Raw genomic sequence first — 21,113 nt, forward strand, 5'->3', positions numbered from 1 at the left:
AAAAAAATCATAATTAATATAAAATAAGATAAGGAAGTACAAATTAATAATAAATAAAGAATTCTAATACTCTTAAAACTAGAGGTCCTTTATATTTTTTTGTTCACAGATTTCCCCTATATATTGTCATAGATTTCTATAGACAGTATTTTTAAGTTAGGAAGTATTCATGTTTTATTTTTTATTTTTAATTGGATGTTGCGGGATTGTTGCCTTATTGATTTTGTTGATTAAGAATTTTATGTTAGTGTTTATGTTATTGTGTTTTCAATTTTTAACTTATGATACAATAATTCAGTTTATACGATATAATGACCAATATTTTTTTATTTTTTTTAACGATCAGTACTTTATATGTGAACCCCCCCTAAGATAAATTTCTGGCTCCGCCACTGCATGTGGGTTTATAAGGGTTTGGGTCACTCCACCCATTGTCAATTGGTTTTAGATGTGAACCCCAAACTACTTTATCATGGTATCAGAGCGGGTTATCTACATCCACGTGTAAAGCCCAAAGGTCACACTCACTCCACGTCACCCAAAATGTGGTCCACGTGTTAGGCTTGAAAATTCGCCACATGTGCGGGGGCGTGTTAAGATATCAATCCCACATTGGGAATATAAGACATTGCATGTGGGTTAATAAAGGTTTAATTTGAGCCTCTCCATCCATTGCCAATTGATTTTGGATGTAAACCCTAAACTACTTTATCACACACTCAACTAGGCAAGAACCACTAGATTACTTTACAGTGGTTGAGATATTTCTTATGTTCCCCCTCGAGAATTCACCTCTATATGATTAACATATTTTCACATTATAAATAAAGATCATATAAGTTTTCACCCTTTAGAATTCACCTATCTGTTATGAGTTCATAGCTAAGGGAGTGAATTTTTTTCTGATGGGTATGAGAATAATGAAACAAAAGATGCTATTTTTTCAACCATATCAGTCAATCAGTAAATCGGTGCCTCTTTTCTTGTGCATGATTTGGTATTCTCCGCGAAATCAGCCTCCCCTTTTACAAACTTTTCCTTACACGTTTCTTTCTAGCTCATCTAAAGCAGCTTTCTGAAACAGTACCAGTAGTCCAGTCCTGCTCGGTCTCATTTCTTTTAAGCTAGCTACAAGTCCCAGATCGACCACAACACATTGATACAACGAAAGGAGTAATTTTATAGCTCCCAAAGTATCGAGATGGGTCGTTCTACAGGCTCTGGGAATAACTTTCTTCAAGTTGTGGCCAATAACTTTGATGTTCTTGCTTTGTATGTCTCTCTCTGATTCATTTCTTTTTGTGCTAGCTCAGATATTCGCATGCATTGAGATTTTTCTTTGTCCTTAATTTCTAACTCAAACTTTATGCCTCTTATCTGCAGACCTCTCGTCACTCTAGTCTTCCCCTTGTAAGTATACATATAAATATGATCGAATAATCATACGTAACGCTAGCTGTGCTAGCTGTATATATACACACTACGTACTACTTGATCTGGGTAGGGTTTTAAATCGATCTTATGTTATGGTTTATACATGAAATGCAAGTGTTTGTTTTCGACAGATACGCTTCGATTAGGGCGATAGAGACCAAGTCTCGTACTGATGATCAGCAATGGCTTACCTACTGGGTTCTGTATTCTCTCATAACACTCTTCGAGATCACCTTCGCCAAAATCCTCGAATGGTGATCGAACTTTCTTAGCCTTCTGTATCATGTGTATATTGATCGAGTATATATGAACATCAATTAATCCACTAACTATATATGATGCATTGTGCTCTTGCAGCTTCCCGATCTGGGCATATGGGAAGCTGATCCTGACTTGTTGGCTGGTGCTGCCACAGTTCAATGGGGCAGCCTATGTTTACCGCCGCTTCATCCGACCCTTTTACATGAACCCACAGATGATGACTAATATTAATAGTCAGCAGATCTGGTATTTCCCAAGAAGCAAGGATAAGAAGAACATCTTCAGCAAACCAGATGATGTTTTAACTGCCGCTGAGAAGTACATGGAAGAACATGGCACTGAAGCTTTTGAGAGGCTTATCACCAAGGTACTTGGGTATATATAGTGTCTACATATATACGCATTATATGCCTAGCTATATATATTTCGGATGCACGTTCTTTAGGGACTTTTCTACTATACATATATGTATAGCATACATCAAGCCGTAAGCCGTCCGATCATTTTGAATTTTGAATTGTTAAACGATCGGACGACTCACGGCTTGATGTATGTCATACAAATATGTATAGTAGCCGAACCCCTTTATTATATATATACATACATACATACCTGATTTGATATTAGTGTATCTACATTTTCTGCTGCTCGATCTGCAGACTGATAGAGAAGCAAGAGCGAGAAGCAGGAGCAACAATTACCTGATCTTTGACGATGATTACATGTATTAGTTAATCAAACAATTAATCCCTACTGAGGGAGTACGTGCACGTCTGCTTTGTCCTTGATTAGTATTTAGCTATATATGATTGTAATCGCTCTAGCTATGTATCATGTAATGAAATTTGAGTATTATTTTGGCTTTAATTAAATTAATTAAGTCCCATGTTCGGAGTATATCATTATGCATGTATGCACAAGTTCAATATGGAATAATGACGGAGAATGAACTAGCAATCTATCGATCCTCACTTAATTAAAAAAAGTTAGTCATCTTAATATTAATGAATAATGAGTTGCAATAAACTCAAACATATCAACTTTACGAGTTATATCATCAACTATTACACGAATTATTAAACCGATTCATTTAAAACGAGATTTACATTTTTTCCCGCACACCAACTTCAAAATTGCTGGAGCATAAGATTCAAAGGGAAGATCAATCCTTCATGCCAAGAAAAAACACGACGAAAATCATTAAACTGCATTTCTATGGAATAACTAAAATACAAAATAAAAAAGTGGTCACAAAATACTGAAAAGGCCAAAGTCCAAATAAGGACAAAAATGAAAGCATCCACATCCGGGAGATTTCAGTGGTGACGTGGCACATAATTGATTTGGTAAGAATAATAATCAGGAGAAATAAAACAAAACAAAACAAAAACAGATTTAAACTTCTTCTTCGAAAATCAAACCAACAAAAAAGAACGAGAGAAACAGAAGAGGCGCGCACGTCACCATTTCAACTCCCCCAAAACCAGAAGCTCTCTCTCTCTCTCTCNCTCNTCNTNNNCTNCTNCTNCTCNCNCTCNCTCTNTCTNTCTCTCTCTCTCTCTACTCTCTCTCTCTCTCTCTCTCTCTCGTCTCTCGTCGTACTACTACACTCTACGTCTTCTCTCTCTCTCTCTCTCTCTCTCTCTCTCTCTCTCTCTCTTTTGATTTCTCTCAGCTCTGAAACGACCTCAGATTTTAGGTAATCGGCTCACATTTCCATGATTTCTGCAATGTAGGTAAACTCGATCTTGCCGCCTCTAATCTCCGCTCGTCTCCGTTCACAATTTCTCGTTCTCGCCGCGAAAATCGAAACGTTCCGGTGTGAAAATCGGCCGTGTGTTGAATTCTAGGGTTTTCTTTGATTCCGGGGGAAGTGGTTTTGAGCTGTTCCCGAGCTCAGTGGAGCCTCCGCGTGTGTCAAATTAGGGTTTGATTTGTGCGGCATTGTGAAATTAGGGTTTCTTGAGCTGCAAGATTGGTGTTGAGGACTTAGGGCCCCAATTTGTGGTTTGGAATGGGTTAGAGGATGAGGTGGAGGAGGTTTTTGTAAGGTTTGGAGGTGAGTGATGTGTGGTTTTGGTTGGATTGATGGGAAGAAGTTGGGGATTCGGGTATGGTGTCGAAAATATTAGGTGGTGGTGGTGTTCAGATGGGTGTTGGGTCCTGTTCTTGTGGGGAAAACCTGATATTGCAACTTGAATGGCTAGTCCTCGGAGTAGCGGTCCGGCCGACAGGGATATCGACCAGGTTTGGTCCCTTTTTTGGTATCTTATCGTCAATTGTTTCCTGTGAATTAACTTGTAATGTGATTGCTGGCTGGATTGTACTAATTAGAGTATTTTGTACACTTGAGATTTCAACTGACTAGACAAATGTGTGCGATTGCTGATGTACTTGCCGAAAGAAATATAGAATTTAAGTGAAAGATGATGCACATTTGTTCTGTCAAAGTGTATGGTTGTGAACTATAATGCATTAAGCTTCCTAATGCAGTTTCTGCTTGCATTGCAGGCCATAGCATCACTTAAGAAAGGTGCGACTTTGTTGAAATATGGGCGCAGAGGGAAGCCGAAATTCTGCCCGTTCCGGCTTTCTAATGTGAGTTACCTTGACAAATAGCTCTATTTCAGTTCTGTTCTGTTGGCTCAGATAATTATTATTATTATTTTTCTTTTCAGGATGAGGCTTTACTGATATGGTACTCTGGGAAAGATGAGAAACACATTAGACTTAGTCATGTTTCTACGATTATTCCTGGGCAGCGCACTGTAAGTTTCGATATCATTCTCTTTGGTTTGAAAAATCTCCAATCCAAGCAAACCTAAACATGTTTTGGAATGTTTATGCTCTGCATTACTCGTGATTCAGTTTTCTTTTTCCTAGATTTTTATCCTTTTTATACAAACAATCCAATAATATCGATAGTTATAACTGTGGCATTCCTCCAGGCAATATTTCAGCGGTATCCACGACCTGAAAAGGAGTACCAATCATTTTCACTTCTTTACAATGATCGGTCCTTGGACTTGGTGAGTACATTTACTAGCCAGCATGATTAAGCTTCACTTTTGCAGTTTGTGCTCCACAAAGGAAATTCAGTAAAATAGGACCTTGAGAAATCTTTTTTGCTAGTATGTTTGATACATGACTGCCATATTCACAGATATGTAAAGACAAGGATGAGGCTGAAGTGTGGTTTGTTGGTCTTAAGGCATTAATTAATCGAGGTTCCTACCGGAATCTTAGAATTGAGTCAAGATCTGACAACAGCATATCAACAGATACCCCTCCTGCTCGTACTCGAAGAAGTTCTCCATCAATTGCACCATTTATCTGTGTCAGTCACGTATATTTAATCCCCTTTTCTGTTTGAAAAACAAAGAATAGTTCTGGTAATGAATCAAACATTAACAGTCTTTGGTCTAATTTTTTTGTTACAAACAAAACAGGATGCGGCAGGAGATACTGAGGGAGCTTCATTGGAGAATGCCCCATTGAATAGATTAGGAAGGGCATTTGCTGACATTATATCATATACTGATGCTACCAAGACTCATGCTGAGTCACCTTCTATTTCCTCATTATCACCTGCATCTGTAGATCATTCAAATGGTCGAAGTTCCACATCTGAAGCTGTTCGAATTAGTTTGTCTAGTGCTGTAAGCTCATCAAGTCAAGGTTCTTATCCAGATGACTTTGATGCTTTAGGAGATGTTTTTATATGGGGTGAAGGTATTAATGGTGGAGTACTGGGAGGCAATGTAGATAGAACAGGGAGTTCAATGTCTTCCAGGATGGATGCTCTCCTGCCTAAGGCATTGGAATCAACAATGGTCATAGATGCTCAAGGTATTGCTTGTGGTGCCAGACATATTGTACTGATTACCAGGCAAGGGGAAGTGTTCAGTTGGGGAGAAGAGTCAGGAGGCAGGCTGGGTCATGGTGTAGAAGCAGATGTTTCCCACCCTAAGCTCATTAGCACTCTTAGTGGCATGAATGTTGAACTAGTCGCTTGTGGGGAGCATCATACCTGTGCTGTTACACTTTCTGGAGAGCTCTATACATGGGGTGATGGCGCTAATAATTTTGGTCTACTTGGACATGGAAGTGAAGTTGGTCACTGGATTCCCAAAAAGGTAAGTGGTCATATGGAAGGTATACACATATCATATATCTCTTGCGGACTGTGGCATACAGCTGCTGTGACCTCAGCTGGTCGGTTATTTACATTTGGGGATGGATCCTTTGGTGCTTTAGGCCATGGAGATCATAGTAGCACAAGTACTCCACGGGAGGTGGAAACTTTGAGAGGGCTGAGAACAGCAAGGGTTGCTTGTGGCGCTTGGCACACTGCTGCAGTTGTTGAAACATCAAAGGAATCATCTAGGCCTGAGGATTCTGGTAACTCTGCTTCTGGAAAGCTGTACACCTGGGGGGATGGAGATAAAGGCCGACTTGGACATGGCGATGAAGTTTCTAGACTAGCTCCTGAATGTGTAGCTACATTGGTTGATAAAAATTTCTCTCAAGTAGCATGTGGGCATAGTCTCACAGTTGCCCTTACAACCTCAGGACACGTATATACAATGGGAAGCACTGCTTATGGACAGCTTGGTAGTCCTTCAGCTGATGGAAAAGTTCCCACTCTTGTTGAAGGTAAAATTGCAGATAGCTTCATTGAAGAAATCGCCTGTGGTTCTTGTCATGTGGCAGTTTTGACGTCCAAGGCAGAGGTTTATACTTGGGGAAGGGGTTCAAACGGGCAATTAGGACACGGAGACAATGATGATAGGAGGACACCTACTGTCGTTGAGTTTATTAAAGATAAACAAGTAAAGAGTGTAGTATGTGGTTCAAACCTCACTGCGGCCGTTTGTCTTCATAAATGGGCATCTGGTGCGGACCATTCCGTGTGTGCTAACTGTCATAATTCCTTTGGTTTCAGAAGAAAACGCCATAATTGTTATAATTGTGGTTTAGTTTTCTGTAAAGCGTGCAGCAGCAAGAAAGTTCTGAAAGCTGCCTTGGCTCCAAATGCAAACAAGGCTTATCGGGTATGTGATGATTGTTATGCAAAAGTAAAGAAAGCTGCAGAAGCTAGTTCTGCTGGACGGAATCCCAAAATGAGAAGTGGACAATTATACCATAAATCCGGTGAGATGACAGACAAAGAGACTTTAATGCCTATGTTACGTGCAACACTCTCCAGAATTTCATCTTTTGGCTCAGGCAGTCATATTGAAAGCAAGATTCCTAAGCCTGAAAGAAAACTAGAAGCACATCATAATCGTGTCTTTCCCATGCTAAATGGACATGTGCAGTTAGGGTCCTTTGATTTGTCAAAAGCATCAACTTCCCTTCACAGAGATCCAAGAAAGTTAATGTCAGCTTCCGTGCCTACTTCCAGAAAGTCTTCTCTGTTCACATCTCCTGTTTCAGTAAAGTCAAGTCCCTGTCAGTCTTCTGAAGACATTCTTGAGGACCCAAAGTTAGTAAATGGAAGTTTGAGCCGAGAAATTATCAGTTTAAGGGCACAGGTATGCCTGTTACAGTGCTTTACTGGCTGGGATCTCATAGTTCAATATTAGTTGCATACACTGGCTAGTGGGTATAACACGAGCTAATAATGTTTTTGAACTCTAAGTGGTCTAAAAATATCAATTTTCACATTCATAATAGAAGATTCACGTCATGGCATCCTTTGGCTTTTGGGGGCATGTTTTTCCTGTTTAAATTTTTTTGATTTGTGGCAAATAGCGTCCAGAGGGTTGGGTCACAAGTGTAGACTTCTGACAGTACATAGAGTTGATCTCATGGGTATCATATCTAGGAAAGGTCTCATGTTAAGGTAAATCTATGTCCAGGTGGACAGTAAGATTCTCCAGTGCGTTACATACCTTGCCTCTCATTTCAATAAGTTCCATTATAAGGTTTTGTCTCCTACTTTTAACAGAGTTCAATATAGCTTCAAACTATTAATTCATCCACATTTACTTTAGGAGGTCAAGATACTTTACCGGATTGACTTGAGTAGCTTAGCAGAAAATGTATACTTGGATACTAGAAGATTTTCACTGTTATTGACTAGCCTGAAGAACCTCCTCCTGAGGTGAGTTCAAGGGTGAAGGGTGTGGATGGTTGAATTTCGTAACTACTAAAGGGAGAGGAGCAAATCTGCATAACCAACTGATTTGATACCAACTAAAAGAGGACTGAACTTTGGCACCGGGTTAAATTCACATTAACAGGAAAATGAGAAGATTTTGCTTTGTTTTGTTTTTGTTTTTGCTTTTGCATATGAACCCATGCAGACTTTAATTGCTTTCATCTCCTTTAATATTTCAATTGGGTTGAAAAGTTGTTTGTAACTATGCTATTAAAAAAACTATGCAGGTAGAAGACCTTACTTTTAAATCCCAACAACTCGAAGCTGAACTTCAAAAAACATTGAAGAAGTTGAATGTGGTCTCTGCAGTAGCTAACGATGAAGCTGAAAAATGCAAAACTGCAAAGGAAGTTATCAAGTCTCTAACTGCTCAGGTTTGCAACATGTTCTCTGTTCATTATTTTGCTTTTTATATATATATATTTGAGAAATATAAGTGAGGCATATATACTTGATTAATTGATACGAAGAATTACCTCCAATATATATTCAAATTAGGAGCAGAGTGCCTGCTCTTGCTGACCCAATGTTATGCATAACTATGTCATTATAGGATCTTCTCTTATGATAAGCTAACTTGAAGTTTCGGAGTTGTAACACAATAATAAACAAGTGGTGTATTACTCCAGGAGGTTGCTATTATCAGATTTTTTCATACATTATCATCAGTTCTCGGACTTTAACTCGTTATGTGATGGATCCTAATATAACATCAGAGCAAGTTAACAATGTGAAAATACAAGGTCTAGCTGAATAATAAACTTTGTAAAATTCACTTGTTTGTGTTTAGGAGATGGTCGCTTTAAGTTATTGGTTGACTTGAAGATATGTTGATTGGTCTGATTGATATGGATTTTTTTTATGTAAAGTGTGCTTAAAATGATGATGAAATAAAAAGTCAAGATCATCTGGTGAATTCTCTGATTGACATTTATAAAGCTAATTCTCGAAAGATTTCTAATCTGTTAGACTAAGTTCTGCTTATGTTAACCATCTACTTCTCAAACAGTTGAAGGAAAAGGCTGAAAGAATGCCAGAAGGACATGTGACAGGTTCAACTGCTCATTCCATTACTCCTCAAATGGAGCCCAATGGGAATTTAATGGATCGGGTGTTAGCTGATGGAATTAAATCACATAGTGGAAAGGCAGAGCGAGTTCTACAAGAAGAACCTGGCGTGTATATAACTTTATGCTCCTTGCCGGCCGGTGGTAATGAACTGAGACGAGTTCGCTTCAGGTATATTTGACCACACACCACTACCTTTCTTTTCAAAGTTATTTTGTAAGGCCATGCATTGGACGAAGCTGAAAAATTATACCTTTGATAGTTTAGTTTCGCATTGTTAGGTAATATGAATTTGATTAATATTGGATTAATATTGTTTGCTCAAATGTTGTCCCACAGTCGGAGACATTTCACTGAAGAAGCAGCAGAGAGATGGTGGGCTGATAATGGGGCGAAGTTGTGTGAGCGGCACGGTATACAAGGTGCTGAGTAGTATGTTGTTTGCTGTCCATGTATGAATACATCACGACCTTCTTTCCTCCACTGAAATGTGTAAATTTTACCTGTTAATTGTTCGGTGGAGTTTTCATCAAAGGATCTGGAGTTAGAATCCGCAAGTAGACTGAGATTTAGAATGCCAAAGCTGTAGCAAGCAGAGATTTTTGAAACATTGAAAAAAAGAAATATAGAGGTCTATGAACTGGAAGATGAATTTTGAGGAATTTCAGCATTCTGCAGTTAATGCTGATATTTTTGCACAGTTTTTATTTCTTCTTTTACTTAGGGTTTAGGGTTTTAGGATCCATCTCAAGAATCATGTTTTTCCTCCATCAAGGCCTTGTTTCCTGTAATCCTTATGTTTTTTTATTTTTTATTTTTTATAAAGGCCAAGGAAATGTTTCACGTTGAACTTCAGAGGGGAATCCCCATTGTTCTACCTGTTAATATAATGAACTTCTCCACCTTGCTGACAAATAACAAGGACGGTTTAACTATCCAACTCAATTGTGCTGAGTCCAGCTTCCTTTACTGGATTTTCTTTTCTCACCATCTGTTCCTCCACCGTATCCTTCATATTTGAACTATCGTGCAACCTTCCGGCAATGGCATAAGTCCCTGATAGCAGCATTGCATTGGTGGGATGGTCATCGTTTAGTTCAGCCAGCACTCTTTGTACAACTTCCCCAAGAGCGACATACCCAAAGACCCTGCAAGCCGAAAGCAATGCACGCCATGCAGAAACATCACTCTTAACGGGCAAGCTTTCGATCAGTCTGTGTGCTTCTTCCAACAGCCCAGCACGACCTAAAAGATCAACCATACAACCATAGTGTCCAACCTCTGGCACAAAGCCATACTTGCGAACCATGCTCTCAAAGCACCATACTCCCTCCCTGACAAGCCCTCCATGGCTACAAGCACTTAGCACTGCCAAGAAAGTGACTTCATTAGGTCGGCAGCCCTCCTCTTCCATTCTGTAGAAGAGCCTCAAGGCATTCCCTGCCTCCCCATGAACGCCATAACCTGAAATCATAGCTGTCCATGATTTCACATCCCTGTTTTCCATGCTTTCGAAAATGTCAAGAGCCTTGTCTAGGAACCCACATTTAGCATACATATCAACCAGAGCTGTTCCCAGAACCGCATCCAAAACCAATTTCTCCTCCTCCACATAATCCATGATGAACCTCCCTATACTTGGAGACCCAGAAGCAGCACAAGCTGAAAGCAATCCGGCCAATGTGGACGAATTGGGTTTCGTTCTTTCAAGTCTCATCAGCCGTAACAAAGCTACTGCTTCTTCCACCATGCCGCATTTTGCATACTTGTCCACCAAACAATTCCACAAAACAACATCCTTCACAGCAACTCCATCGAAAATTCGACGCGCCAATTCAATTTCCCCATTCTTTGCATACACATCAATCAAAGCAGTAACCACATGTAAGCTATCACAAAATCCCATCTTGATGCAGTAGCCATGAACAGACTCCCCTCCAAGGTAACTTCCCAACTCACCAATGGCTGATAAAAGATGCAGAACACTAGTTACACTCGCTTGAAAACCACCTCTACACATTTGCCTAAACAAGTCCACAATCACACGAGGCTGCGAAACATGAAGGTAACCACCCATCAAAGTATTCCATGAAACCAGATCATTTCTGTGAGGAAATTCATCGAACAAGTGATGGGCATCTTCAATCTTCCCAGAAACGCAGTAGAAATGTAAAAGGGTATTCTTTACACCGATAAACCCGCCATGCCCAGACCTCACAACAACCCCATGAATCCCTTGGCCAGTCTCAATGGCCAGTTCACGAGCACAAGCTTTGAGCGTGGTGATGAAAGAGAACTGGTCTAGAACAATACCACGAGCTCTCAAGTCATTGAAAACAAGAAAAGCTTTGTTTGGTTCGCCGCTAATGGAATAGGCTCTGAGCAATGTGTTGAACATGAAGAGATTTGGGTTTTGAATGTGGCTGAAAATGGAGGCTGCATATTGGATGTGGTGTATGGAAGAGGCGAGGAGCTTGCTCAAGAAGAAAGGGTTGTGATCAAGACCTGTCTTGACTATAGAGCCATGGATTTGGGAGATTTCTGAGACTTGTTTGCAAAATTGCAATAGAGAAACGAGCTTTGAGTTTTCCGGGGGCCAAAGATTGAATCTCTGCCCTAGACGTAAGGCTAAAGCTTGAGTCATGATCCATGCGGCAATGCAGAGGGTTTAGGGTTTATGGAGTGGTTATTTGTGTTTGAATGAGACCCAGTTGCCGCCTTTTCTTTTATAAGAAGCTATCTGGTGATGCTTCTGTAGGAAGTGTTTTTTTCTCAGGAGCACTTTTGTTACAAGCACATGGATGATTCTATTGAAAAACTGTAATCACTTTGAGGCTATTTGGCTCTACCCATTAAGTCCTTGTGACTAGTGAAATAAGATGATCTTCATACGTTGGAACTGCAACTTCGAAAGAAATACATACGTTCTTTCAATTGTACTAGTTTAAGTTTCAGTTGCTTACAGGATGGAACCATCATATACATTGAGAAACACTGAGCCCAAAACTTGCAGGAAGCAAGTGACACAGTAGCTATGAAAAACTTTCAATGCTGATAACTCCGGACAAATAAAGGTCATTTCAGCAGTGAAGGGTATACGAAAGTAGAGACTGATACCAAACTACCTATTCTTGTAGGAGGTAAGACTGGTGCTAATTGGAGTCCTCTCTTCCTTGAAGGGTTGGGTTGATGCATCAGATAGATTTGGTAACCTTGAAACAGCACCTTTTCCTTTCCTAGCATTTGGCCCCAGCTCCTCTATCATGTATTTCCACCCATCGATTGGTCTCCTTCGACTAAATATGTGAGTCTTGATAAAACTAGCAATCTGCACACCAAAATATAACCAGTAGTAAGAAAGGAGAGCAGAGATAAGTTATCTTATTGAGAATTTGAGATGTAAAACAATAAACCCAAAATTTATAGGTGTTAATGAGGAACATAATCTTAGACATGGGGCTGACTACACAGCCGCGGCCATGGCCAATCCGTGGCACCAATTAACACTTAGAAATTTGAATGAACCTCACAAGTTTCCTTATACCAATTCTGATGCACCACAATCATGTGCAACATTTGTGATTTAGCTAGTGCTCCAATAGTCTCATTTCAGCTAGAGAGAAGGCATTATGCAGCCAATTTGAGTTACTCTGGTTATTTCCTCCATTTATTTATGCTGATACTAAGAAACAAGGACAAAGCATTTCTGCGTCACTGAATGTACACACCTGAAACTTATTATAAGCAATTCGACGCTCAAACTCTTGGAGCAGAATATCTTCTTCCCTCTGTGTCATCTCCCATACACTTCCCTCTTGAGCCTTGGATGTCGTCTCCCAACCATCCGGCTTGTTCTTGAAGTCATCAGCACTCGGCACTTTCGCATTTTGCAAATCATTGTTGGTAGTGTCGAAAATACTGCAAGTAACCAAACATTACACACAACATCTAAATCAACAACCAGCCTCCTCTAATCCAACTAACAATGCTGACATGTAAACAACAGCATCACTAGAGCTCACTATAGCACAATGCCATTAACATTGAATCTTTCTGACTACAACAAACAAAATAACTATTTCCAATTTATATGATCAAACTTACTTGGAGCAGCTATCAAGCAACCGCTCAATATCGTCGCCGCCACCAATGCCGGAATCAGCTAACTTAGCCTCCTGTTGCTTCTCAATCTCCTTCATCCAAAGCCCGGCATGAATCCTCTGCTTCTTCAACCTATAGTCCTTCTTTATATTCTCCAAGCTATAAAGCTCACCACTCCCACTCTGCTCTTGCTTCTTCTCCTCCTTAGGTTTCCGTCTCTCGTCCCAATTCGCATTCATGTCCTCCACAAACGCCTTCGTCTCGGGGTCGGCGTCGGAGGGAATCACCACCGCCTCCGCCGCCGCAGCCGGTGAGAGACTTTCGTCGGTCTCCCATGGAGCTCTGCTGTTCTCGGAGGGCGGGTCCGGCGGGAGCCACGCCGTCTCCCACGCGTCGTTCCACTCGTCGTCGGCGTTCTTAGGGTTCCGATTGGGCGCGGAGGGTTTGGTGGAGAAAGGTTTGAAATTGACGGTGGAGGTGAATTGGGTTTTGATGAGAGTCTCTAGCAGAGTAGTCTTGGTTGCTAATTTCACAAGGCTCTGCATGATTTTTTGAGGTTGATTAAAAGAGGGGTTTAGAGGAAATGTGAAAAGCTAAAACCCTAGTTTGCAGAGAAACAAGAAGACAGGGACGAAGAGAGAGCATCAGTGTTTAGCACTTAACGTCAAAAGTCATTATTGCCCCGCATTTCCAATTTATTTGCGGATACGTTTCGCGCCGTATCCACACGTATATGTTTCTTTTAGTCTTGGTTACGTGTGGAATGGCGGATACGGCAGATACGGCGGGACAGTATTGTTCACATAACCAGTGATTAACAAAGAGATTCATGATCAGTCACTATTAGATTTACATCTAATAGTTAAAAATAAAACAACTCTAACTCTACTTAAAAATAATTCTTCCCACCTTTAGATTTAAATCTAATAGTAACTAACTATGAATCTCTTGGTCAGTCATTGACTAGATGAACATGATTGCACTCGTACTTCGGGATACATATCGATACGTCATGAGGACAATATTAACTTTCCATCCTTTAAAAATAAAAATAAAATAAAAAATAAAGAAAGAAATAAAATTAGGGTGCAACTGAATCGATTGCAGTGTATTCATTTGTTTTACTGGGCTAAGCTCTACAGTTTTATATTGGGCCAATTGAAATAATGATCTACTAAAATTCAAGCCTGCATTGGCCCGCTGTGTACGTCTTCTTCTTCTATTTTTTTTTCTTTGTGAAGAAAAAAATACACGTCTTTTATTCTCAGACCCATACCCGTACCTGAATAGAGTCCTAAGAATCGATTGGCTCAGGGCCCGGAGCCTTAAAGGGCCTAAAATTTTTTTCTTTTCTCTTTGTGTGATCACATTAGTTTGGTTAAAAACAATTAAAAATAAAGGAAAATGCCTTAATGCACAAAAACAGAGATTTTAATGCTCACTTCAATGTAAATCTTTTTTGTTAGCCAATTTCAATAATTCTTATGTAAAAGACATTATTACCCTTATATTAAGAGCATCCAATTAGGATGGTGTTAAATTACAAAAGAAAAAAATGAATATAAAATCTTACCCTTATATTACTATTATTAGTTACTATTTGAAAAAAAATGAGCATCTTAAATAAGAGATTTGTTCTATTAATAAGATTTTTAATTTAAATAGGAATTCTAATGTTTTTTGTGGTTAGATTTTGAGTTTATAGCTTTAGTTCGTGAAAATTTGTGTGTGTTTTTTAGATAGAAAAAATAAAATTAAATGAATACTATACTTTGAGGGCTCAAATTTGAAAGTTCGACTCAGGTCTAGAAATCTTAAGCCCGGACCTGCTCAGACTCACAAAAAAAAAAATACAAGGTGATTCCAACTTTCCAAAGCATGTTTTAGGCAAGCACTCCAATTTTATTCTTCAAAGCCGACAATATATTAAGATTGAAGGTTACACATAATGCAACACTATTATTGGAGTGATTATATGTAGCTTAAGACAAATGATATGTGTTATGCTATCATTTTTAGTCTAAAAAATAATGTCGTTTTGTTTAGAACAACTGAACAAGGTGCTCGCCATCGCCATCAAATTGCAACTTGTAGTACGTGTGGGGCAATGCCATTTTGCATTTTGCATGTTGGGGCAATGTCAATGCGGTGGCTTTTGTTTAAATCTAAATTGTTAATAAGGAAAACCCAATGTCAATGTAACTATTTTCCATTTCTTTGTTGTGAGATCTCCCTCTTAAACGTCGTTTAATTTTGTAGCGAGTTACGACCATTCTCGGATTATGTCACTTATTCCAGTATTGTTTGTTTTAAATACAAAACGAAATAACATATATATTTATTAAGATAATATAACCGTACATTAGAATCGTATACAATAACATGATCATATCATGTCGTATAATAATTAAGTTGTTATGGGAAAAGTCTTAAACTGATGCCAGGATAAATTAGGTTACAACAGAAAAGGACGTGAGATTAGTACAAAACTAAGATCAAATACTTTGCCGATTAGATAACATATCAACCAAGAGGGCGTGTTAGCATTTTTAGAAATACAAAGCATGTATTTGCAGGCGGCTACAACAGGACGAACAGGCTGTGTGCCAGGAAGCTTCCCAAAACCAACTTCTCTTCGAAGTTGTAATATAAATTGAATTAAGAACTCATGTATGAAGGTGGAGTCGTACACGTACTTTAGTAATCTATCTCCCACTTACATGTGGTGCTTTACATTACATTAACATGTTGGATTTGGAATCTGGAAAAATAGACCTCGAGCCAACCACTTGGTTTTCGACTTTGCAGATGCAGCTATCTGATGATGCATGCCACTCTTTGTCACCCCCGTCCCAATCCTACTTACATTATTGCGAGTATACAAAACCACTTTCTAATATTTCTATACGTATGCGTTTTCCATCGTTAGTTAATATGGTTTATATATGAATTACACCACGTTAACATTTAACGTATATGCAATAACTTAAAAGTTTAATCTAATAACTTAAAACTGCAAGATATTTCATAACAGAACGTAAAATTTGAACTTGTAACCTCAACAACTCTTATCTACATATCTCATACAAACCTTATCGTATCGTGCGTCGAAGAGTGGAAAATGACACGCATGTAAACTTTTGCCATTGAAATTGAGAGTGTACGAGAGAGGAGCAACTCAGCAAAGTGATTAGACTTTGGTATATGCAGATGTCACAATCGAATTGATGTCTGCAGCTAATATATATTGTAGAGTTTAATCAGAGACTTCTGGGAAATTAACTTGCAACTGCCGACGATATTCTAACGGGTACGGCACGCTCCTTCCTACATAAGGTATGAGTTTCTTTTGGACTAATATAAGCCATACGCCGTCCATTTCAATCTAGAAAACAAACAAAGTCGCTCCACTATTGTCAAGCCAATGAAAATCAAAACCTTCTAGGAAGGCCTCTCTTCTTTGTTCTTTCCTACAAGGCTACAAATTATCAAGTCAATTAAACGATGCAATTATTAACCCAGTAAATAAAGTGTACAAGTCTATAATTTGACGAAGTAGCAACTACGTTTCAAAGGGGAACACCACAAATATTCTTGATTTGCCAACTTGTTCTTTGGTCATGTAAGTTTAATTCCGTGATCATCAATCTAGAAAAAAAAAACAATGAAATTGAAACGTACTCGATGTCTAGTCATATTTATCTGTTTAGGAGTCTCTTATATCTCAAACAATCAATGACATTTTGTTGCACCAATGACTTCATGACTCACTATTTCATTCAACATGACTATTGAATTTTGTTCTATTTAAATTTTAGTTGATTTCTTTCGGCTCATATTTAGATCCAGCGACACTTTAACATTCTAACAAAGAAGTCATTGATCAATTAATCGATAGATGATCTATGGAAACTCCTTCAGACCGGTGTTGATTCAAGTTTAAATTTTAATTTATTCTTTATAGTCAAGAGAAAAAAAAATGCTTTGACATCATTTATCGGCTCATATTAGTCTATAAACTGAAAAGACTTTTAAGGGTTAAATAATGTATAGTACTTGTGTGTTGAAATCGATATCTGTTCAATCTTTATGATTTTATTTTAATTTGAATTGTCCTTAAAGTCATGATTTTTATTTTAAACAGTAATACCGTCAATTTTCTCAGTTAGACTGCTGACGTGACCGTTAAAAATTGTAATATTTTTAATGATCACATCAGTATTTTATCAGAGAAAATTAATTGAATGATCATCTGAAAAAAAAATCATAACTTTAAATATCATACAAATTAAAAATCATAAAAATTAAATAGATGTGTGGAATTCAAACCAAATAAACTAAACAAATTTTAATTCGCCGTGCATATCATATAAATAAAAATCAATACATTTGAAAGTCTACACCAACATCCTAGTGGTTCTAGGTAGAGTAGGGAATATGGCCCTGTGTAATCCCGTGAAGCACAATGAATGCCCGTATCTAATTGTTCACAGTCCAGTAACTACCTTGGGCCCCCAAATGTCACCCTCAGACCCAAAAAAATGAAATGAAATGATGGCATGACCATGACACCATGTCCTTATCATACATGTACCTCCATCCACTCCTTCCTTGCATCATGCATGGTCCATCCACATCCCTTCTCTTTACCTCATCAACCATCATCCCCCCTATTTCCATCCCATCCCATCAACTTTAAATTATTGTTGAGAAAAATAAAATAAAATCTGTAAGCACATTAGGGCGTGGCCATCCGCAGGCCATGGCCGACAACGCAGTGCCCTTGCCTCGTCAGTGTCTCACTGTCTCGCGGGCCCCACCCACCCCCACCCTATCCTGTATCCGGCCTTCCCATCGAGGACGCTCTTCTATCTTCCCTCCCCTCCACGCTCTCATTATTTGTCGTACTCTGGGGCAACGAGTTTTACGTTTATCGGGTATATAACGTTTTGAGCCGGCCCTTCCTTTTTTTTAGTTGTAATTTTTTGTTTATCTTATTTATCGATTTTATATTTATATTTTTATTATTCAGTTTTTTAGTATATATGAGAAGATTAATTTTATAAATTTTCAATCATATTAAACATCGTTAAGATATTTATAATATAATTCGTTACCTTAACGTCACTAATTTTACTGAAAATTTATAAAAACGATATACTCAACTGAACAAATCAGATACCAAAATGTGATTGAAAAATAAATTTTTTAAACTATAAACCAAAATGTCCTCAGCTAATTCTTATTAAAAAGGCTCCCATGTTTTGAAGTATCCATAACTCTGTCAGAGCGTGTTAGTCTCTCAGACTAAAAGATTGTTGTTCAGAAGAACCAGTGTTAATCAAACGAAAAATATCGATAGGAATTTTTATAGTGTTGCAAAGTGTAGATACATAAGCTGAAGTTGTTATTGTTACGGAGACTTGATGGGATTCCCTTCCCGATCGATTTAGCTTATGCAACAACAAAAAATAAAAACCATATAATAAATACATAAACAAAGTCGCTTCACAACTGATCCAAAGAAAGGACTATAATCCTCATTAGCATGTTTATGACTAGATCTAAATCATCTAACTCTTCACTTTTACTCTTATGAGTGGGTTTGTTCCTTTATCTTCCTCACGGGTCTTCTACCGGGCGACATGAATTTAATCAGAAAGAGAGGGATTCATGAATTGATAAAATGACAACTTTGGCCCTGTTGGTACTATGCGCACGAACCAATAGTATACGCTTTATTTTTTTTTTCCTTTTTTCTTGGTCTGAGATACGCTTTACCTTTTCTTTTATGGGATGGTGTGTGAGGCTCGTCATACAAAGGAGATTCAGACATGGGTTAAAAAGTAAAAACAATGCTTCATAAGAGGCTGTGTTTGCACGCGCGAAACGGTAAAATCGATTTCGTACTACAATGGAATCCAATGTCAGGAACCGTTCCCTTTCATGGTACAGATGTCACAACCTTTTTTACAAGGTAAATCCTTAGTTGGATTACACACTGAAAATGATACTACAAGAGTAACTACTCTGGCCTTTTTTCCTTCATCCCTTTTTACTTTTCACTCTTGTAGCCAGATGTGTAAAGGCACAAAGACGTAAATTTCATTTATTGGTTAATTTGTAAGGTAATTGTCAAGATATTTGGAGGTAACTTTCTTCTAACATTGTGTGCCTTAAGATTCACCGACGGTGGTATCGAGCTTAAAATAAAGGAAGGGCTGGAAGGCAATATTAAACAAGGTAATGTAATAAAAAAGATGGTAATAAATTAATATCTTTCCTTCTACAAGTTAATCTTCTAAAGAGTGAAGCAAGGGGCCATTTGATACTTTCCCAAATCAGAGGGACCAAAATGAAAATTTAAAAGACTTTCCACTTCTACTACCTCTCCCTCTAAACTCTGAGAAACATTTTCCCCAAAGCCCCTATAGATACTTTGTTTTTGCATTTCACCCATTTCACCCCGTAACTACATGAACAGTTCAGATTGCACCAGGGCATAGTAGTTTGCAGCTTCATCTTCAAGCTCCCACAACCCATCACAAAGAGAAAGCCCATTGTCCCCAAAACTAAACACCTCCTCCGCATCCTCAAACACATTCCCAGCCTCCATATGCGGAATCCCTAGCTCGTCGTCAGAAGCTTCTAGAAGGTGTCTCATAACCCTCTCGACACTACTCTCTTCTTCTTCCTTCAAGAACAGTGCCGAGGAAGAAGAAGGAGAAGAAGAGTCGGAGGAAGACGAATTGTACCCTTCAGAAGCATCCGAAGCATCTGAAGTGATACAGAGTTGGTCAGGATTGGTAAGAGCGTCGGAGGAGAGCTCTTGCTGTAAGGTAGTGATGAGTGAGTTCAAATCCTGGGTGGGTTCCTCTTCATCTTCATCAAGAAGAGAGAGTATGTGATTGTAAGACTTTTGGCGCTTGTTGGGATCCTCTAACATCTGGGTTTCTTGTGCCTCGTCTCTTGGGCGCTTCGAGGATACTGTTGAGGATTGTGTTTCAACCATGGCCATGATATGACTTAGATAACAAAGTGAAGAAACTAGAAGCAGAGAGAGAGAGAGCAAGTGGAAGATTGGAAGGCGAAGATTGAAGAGAGAAGAGAAAGCTTTGGATGAGAGAGAATGGGGATGGGGGAGGATTATATAGAGAGGGGAAAGTGAGGAGGGTCAAGTCAAAACTCAAAAGACACAAAATAAGTGAAACATAGGGAGAGGGGATCAGAATATTTTATTTTATTTTTAATTGAAACTGTGTTAGATGGGAAAAAGATGCTTTGGGAAAACCAAATAATTTAATGGAAATTCATTATTATATAATAAAAAAGGAAATAGTATTTAATAGGAGAGGGAGGTGAGACGTACGTGTTGGTGCTCCAACGCAAGGCGAAAGGCAGCCGTTGGATTAGCCTTTTGGGGTTATCGAGACAGAAACGTACGGTGGTGGGTGGTGGAGGTGACGGAAGAAGATATCGAGGTGTGGAAAAAGATAAAATGACGAAAAAGGACAAAGGCAGAGAGGTCAGATCAGTGCTACTGTGTGAATGATGATTAAAGTAGGAAGGCGGATTTTCATGGCGGAGTGGGGAGGAGGAGTACAAGTGGTAGATATCGCTTTTAAAATGGGTGTTGTTTTTTTCTTTCACAGGCTCGGATTTCGAGATCGAAAAAATCTGTACCATAGTATTATGTGTCACTATGCTGCTGATATTTGTCGAATGGGTCACCCCAACTGTTTAGATCGATAGTACGTGACAAAGGCTATGTGACTATACGCTATGGTGAGACGCCCCTTGGTAAATGTTGGTGATTATTGCGATGTTCTGTTTCCCCGTCGGCAAGTTACAGTAGAATGATAATGTCTGCATACCCTTATGTATTTGACAAAAGATATTTTTTTGAACAGGACAAAAAATATCTGATTAGATCAAGAGAAATTTTTAATACACACTCTTAATCTTTTAATACATATCTTTATTATTTTATGTTTCTATTGAGATTTTATAGGTAAGCTAAATAACCAAAATAAACATCTATTATTAAAAAAATAAATAAAAATCGCGCTAGAAGTATTCTTTT

The 21,113-nt window shown here is 38.6% G+C and overlaps 5 protein-coding genes across 5 annotated transcripts; 2 read left to right on the forward strand and 3 right to left on the reverse strand.

Moving 5' to 3' along the window:
- Nucleotides 1-1,147: 1,147 nt before the first annotated feature.
- LOC101308170 (HVA22-like protein c-like) lies at nt 1,148-2,601 on the forward strand. The gene is made up of 5 exons (XM_004297265.1): nt 1,148-1,272; nt 1,384-1,410; nt 1,566-1,688; nt 1,792-2,062; nt 2,355-2,601. The coding sequence occupies exons 1-5, from the start codon at nt 1,202-1,204 to the stop codon at nt 2,424-2,426; spliced, it is 564 nt and encodes a 187-aa protein (XP_004297313.1). The 5' UTR covers nt 1,148-1,201; the 3' UTR covers nt 2,427-2,601.
- Nucleotides 2,602-3,894: 1,293 nt separating this feature from the next.
- LOC101307114 lies at nt 3,895-9,632 on the forward strand. Its single transcript, XM_004298388.1, has 9 exons — nt 3,895-3,942; nt 4,207-4,293; nt 4,374-4,463; nt 4,644-4,724; nt 4,859-5,032; nt 5,145-7,232; nt 8,089-8,235; nt 8,871-9,100; nt 9,269-9,632. Exons 1-9 carry the CDS (start codon nt 3,895-3,897, stop codon nt 9,360-9,362), a joined length of 3,039 nt encoding a protein of 1,012 aa, XP_004298436.1. The 3' UTR covers nt 9,363-9,632.
- A 225-nt stretch (nt 9,633-9,857) lies between these two features.
- LOC101307395 (pentatricopeptide repeat-containing protein At1g26900, mitochondrial-like) lies at nt 9,858-11,573 on the reverse strand. The gene has a single exon (XM_004298389.1). It carries the CDS (start codon nt 11,571-11,573, stop codon nt 9,858-9,860), a length of 1,716 nt encoding a protein of 571 aa, XP_004298437.1.
- Nucleotides 11,574-12,050: 477 nt separating this feature from the next.
- On the reverse strand, nt 12,051-13,675 carry LOC101307692. Its single transcript, XM_004298390.1, has 3 exons — nt 13,034-13,675; nt 12,658-12,847; nt 12,051-12,257 (listed from the first exon to the last, which is right to left on the reverse strand). The coding sequence occupies exons 1-3, from the start codon at nt 13,573-13,575 to the stop codon at nt 12,051-12,053; spliced, it is 939 nt and encodes a 312-aa protein (XP_004298438.1). The 5' UTR covers nt 13,576-13,675.
- A 5,114-nt stretch (nt 13,676-18,789) lies between these two features.
- On the reverse strand, nt 18,790-20,145 carry LOC101308457. The gene has a single exon (XM_004297266.1). It carries the CDS (start codon nt 20,046-20,048, stop codon nt 19,503-19,505), a length of 546 nt encoding a protein of 181 aa, XP_004297314.1. The 5' UTR covers nt 20,049-20,145; the 3' UTR covers nt 18,790-19,502.
- Between the last annotated feature and the right edge of the window lie 968 nt (nt 20,146-21,113).

The sequence above is a fragment of the Fragaria vesca genome, linkage group LG4, assembly GCF_000184155.1.
Source record: "Fragaria vesca subsp. vesca linkage group LG4, FraVesHawaii_1.0, whole genome shotgun sequence".
Lineage (NCBI taxonomy): Eukaryota > Viridiplantae > Streptophyta > Magnoliopsida > Rosales > Rosaceae > Fragaria > Fragaria vesca.

Bases quoted from the DNA above. Each gene is read 5' to 3' on its own strand.
- LOC101307692 (XM_004298390.1), bottom strand. From the start codon at position 13,575: ATGCAGAGCCTTGTGAAATTAGCAACCAAGACTACTCTGCTAGAGACT. The intron at 12,848-13,033 runs GTAAGTTTGATC...GGTTACTTGCAG, and splicing joins TTGCTTGATAGCTGCTCCAA to TATTTTCGACACTACCAACA. The intron at 12,258-12,657 runs GTGTGTACATTC...TTTGGTGTGCAG, and splicing joins TTGCTTATAATAAGTTTCAG to ATTGCTAGTTTTATCAAGAC.
- LOC101308457 (XM_004297266.1), bottom strand. From the start codon at position 20,048: ATGGCCATGGTTGAAACACAATCCTCAACAGTATCCTCGAAGCGCCCA.
- LOC101307395 (XM_004298389.1), bottom strand. From the start codon at position 11,573: ATGACTCAAGCTTTAGCCTTACGTCTAGGGCAGAGATTCAATCTTTGG.
- LOC101308170 (XM_004297265.1), top strand. From the start codon at position 1,202: ATGGGTCGTTCTACAGGCTCTGGGAATAACTTTCTTCAAGTTGTGGCC. The intron at 1,411-1,565 runs GTAAGTATACAT...TGTTTTCGACAG, and splicing joins GTCACTCTAGTCTTCCCCTT to ATACGCTTCGATTAGGGCGA. The intron at 1,689-1,791 runs GTGATCGAACTT...GTGCTCTTGCAG, and splicing joins TTCGCCAAAATCCTCGAATG to CTTCCCGATCTGGGCATATG.
- LOC101307114 (XM_004298388.1), top strand. From the start codon at position 3,895: ATGGCTAGTCCTCGGAGTAGCGGTCCGGCCGACAGGGATATCGACCAG. The intron at 5,033-5,144 runs GTCAGTCACGTA...CAAACAAAACAG, and splicing joins CAATTGCACCATTTATCTGT to GATGCGGCAGGAGATACTGA. The intron at 7,233-8,088 runs GTATGCCTGTTA...AAAACTATGCAG, and splicing joins TTATCAGTTTAAGGGCACAG to GTAGAAGACCTTACTTTTAA.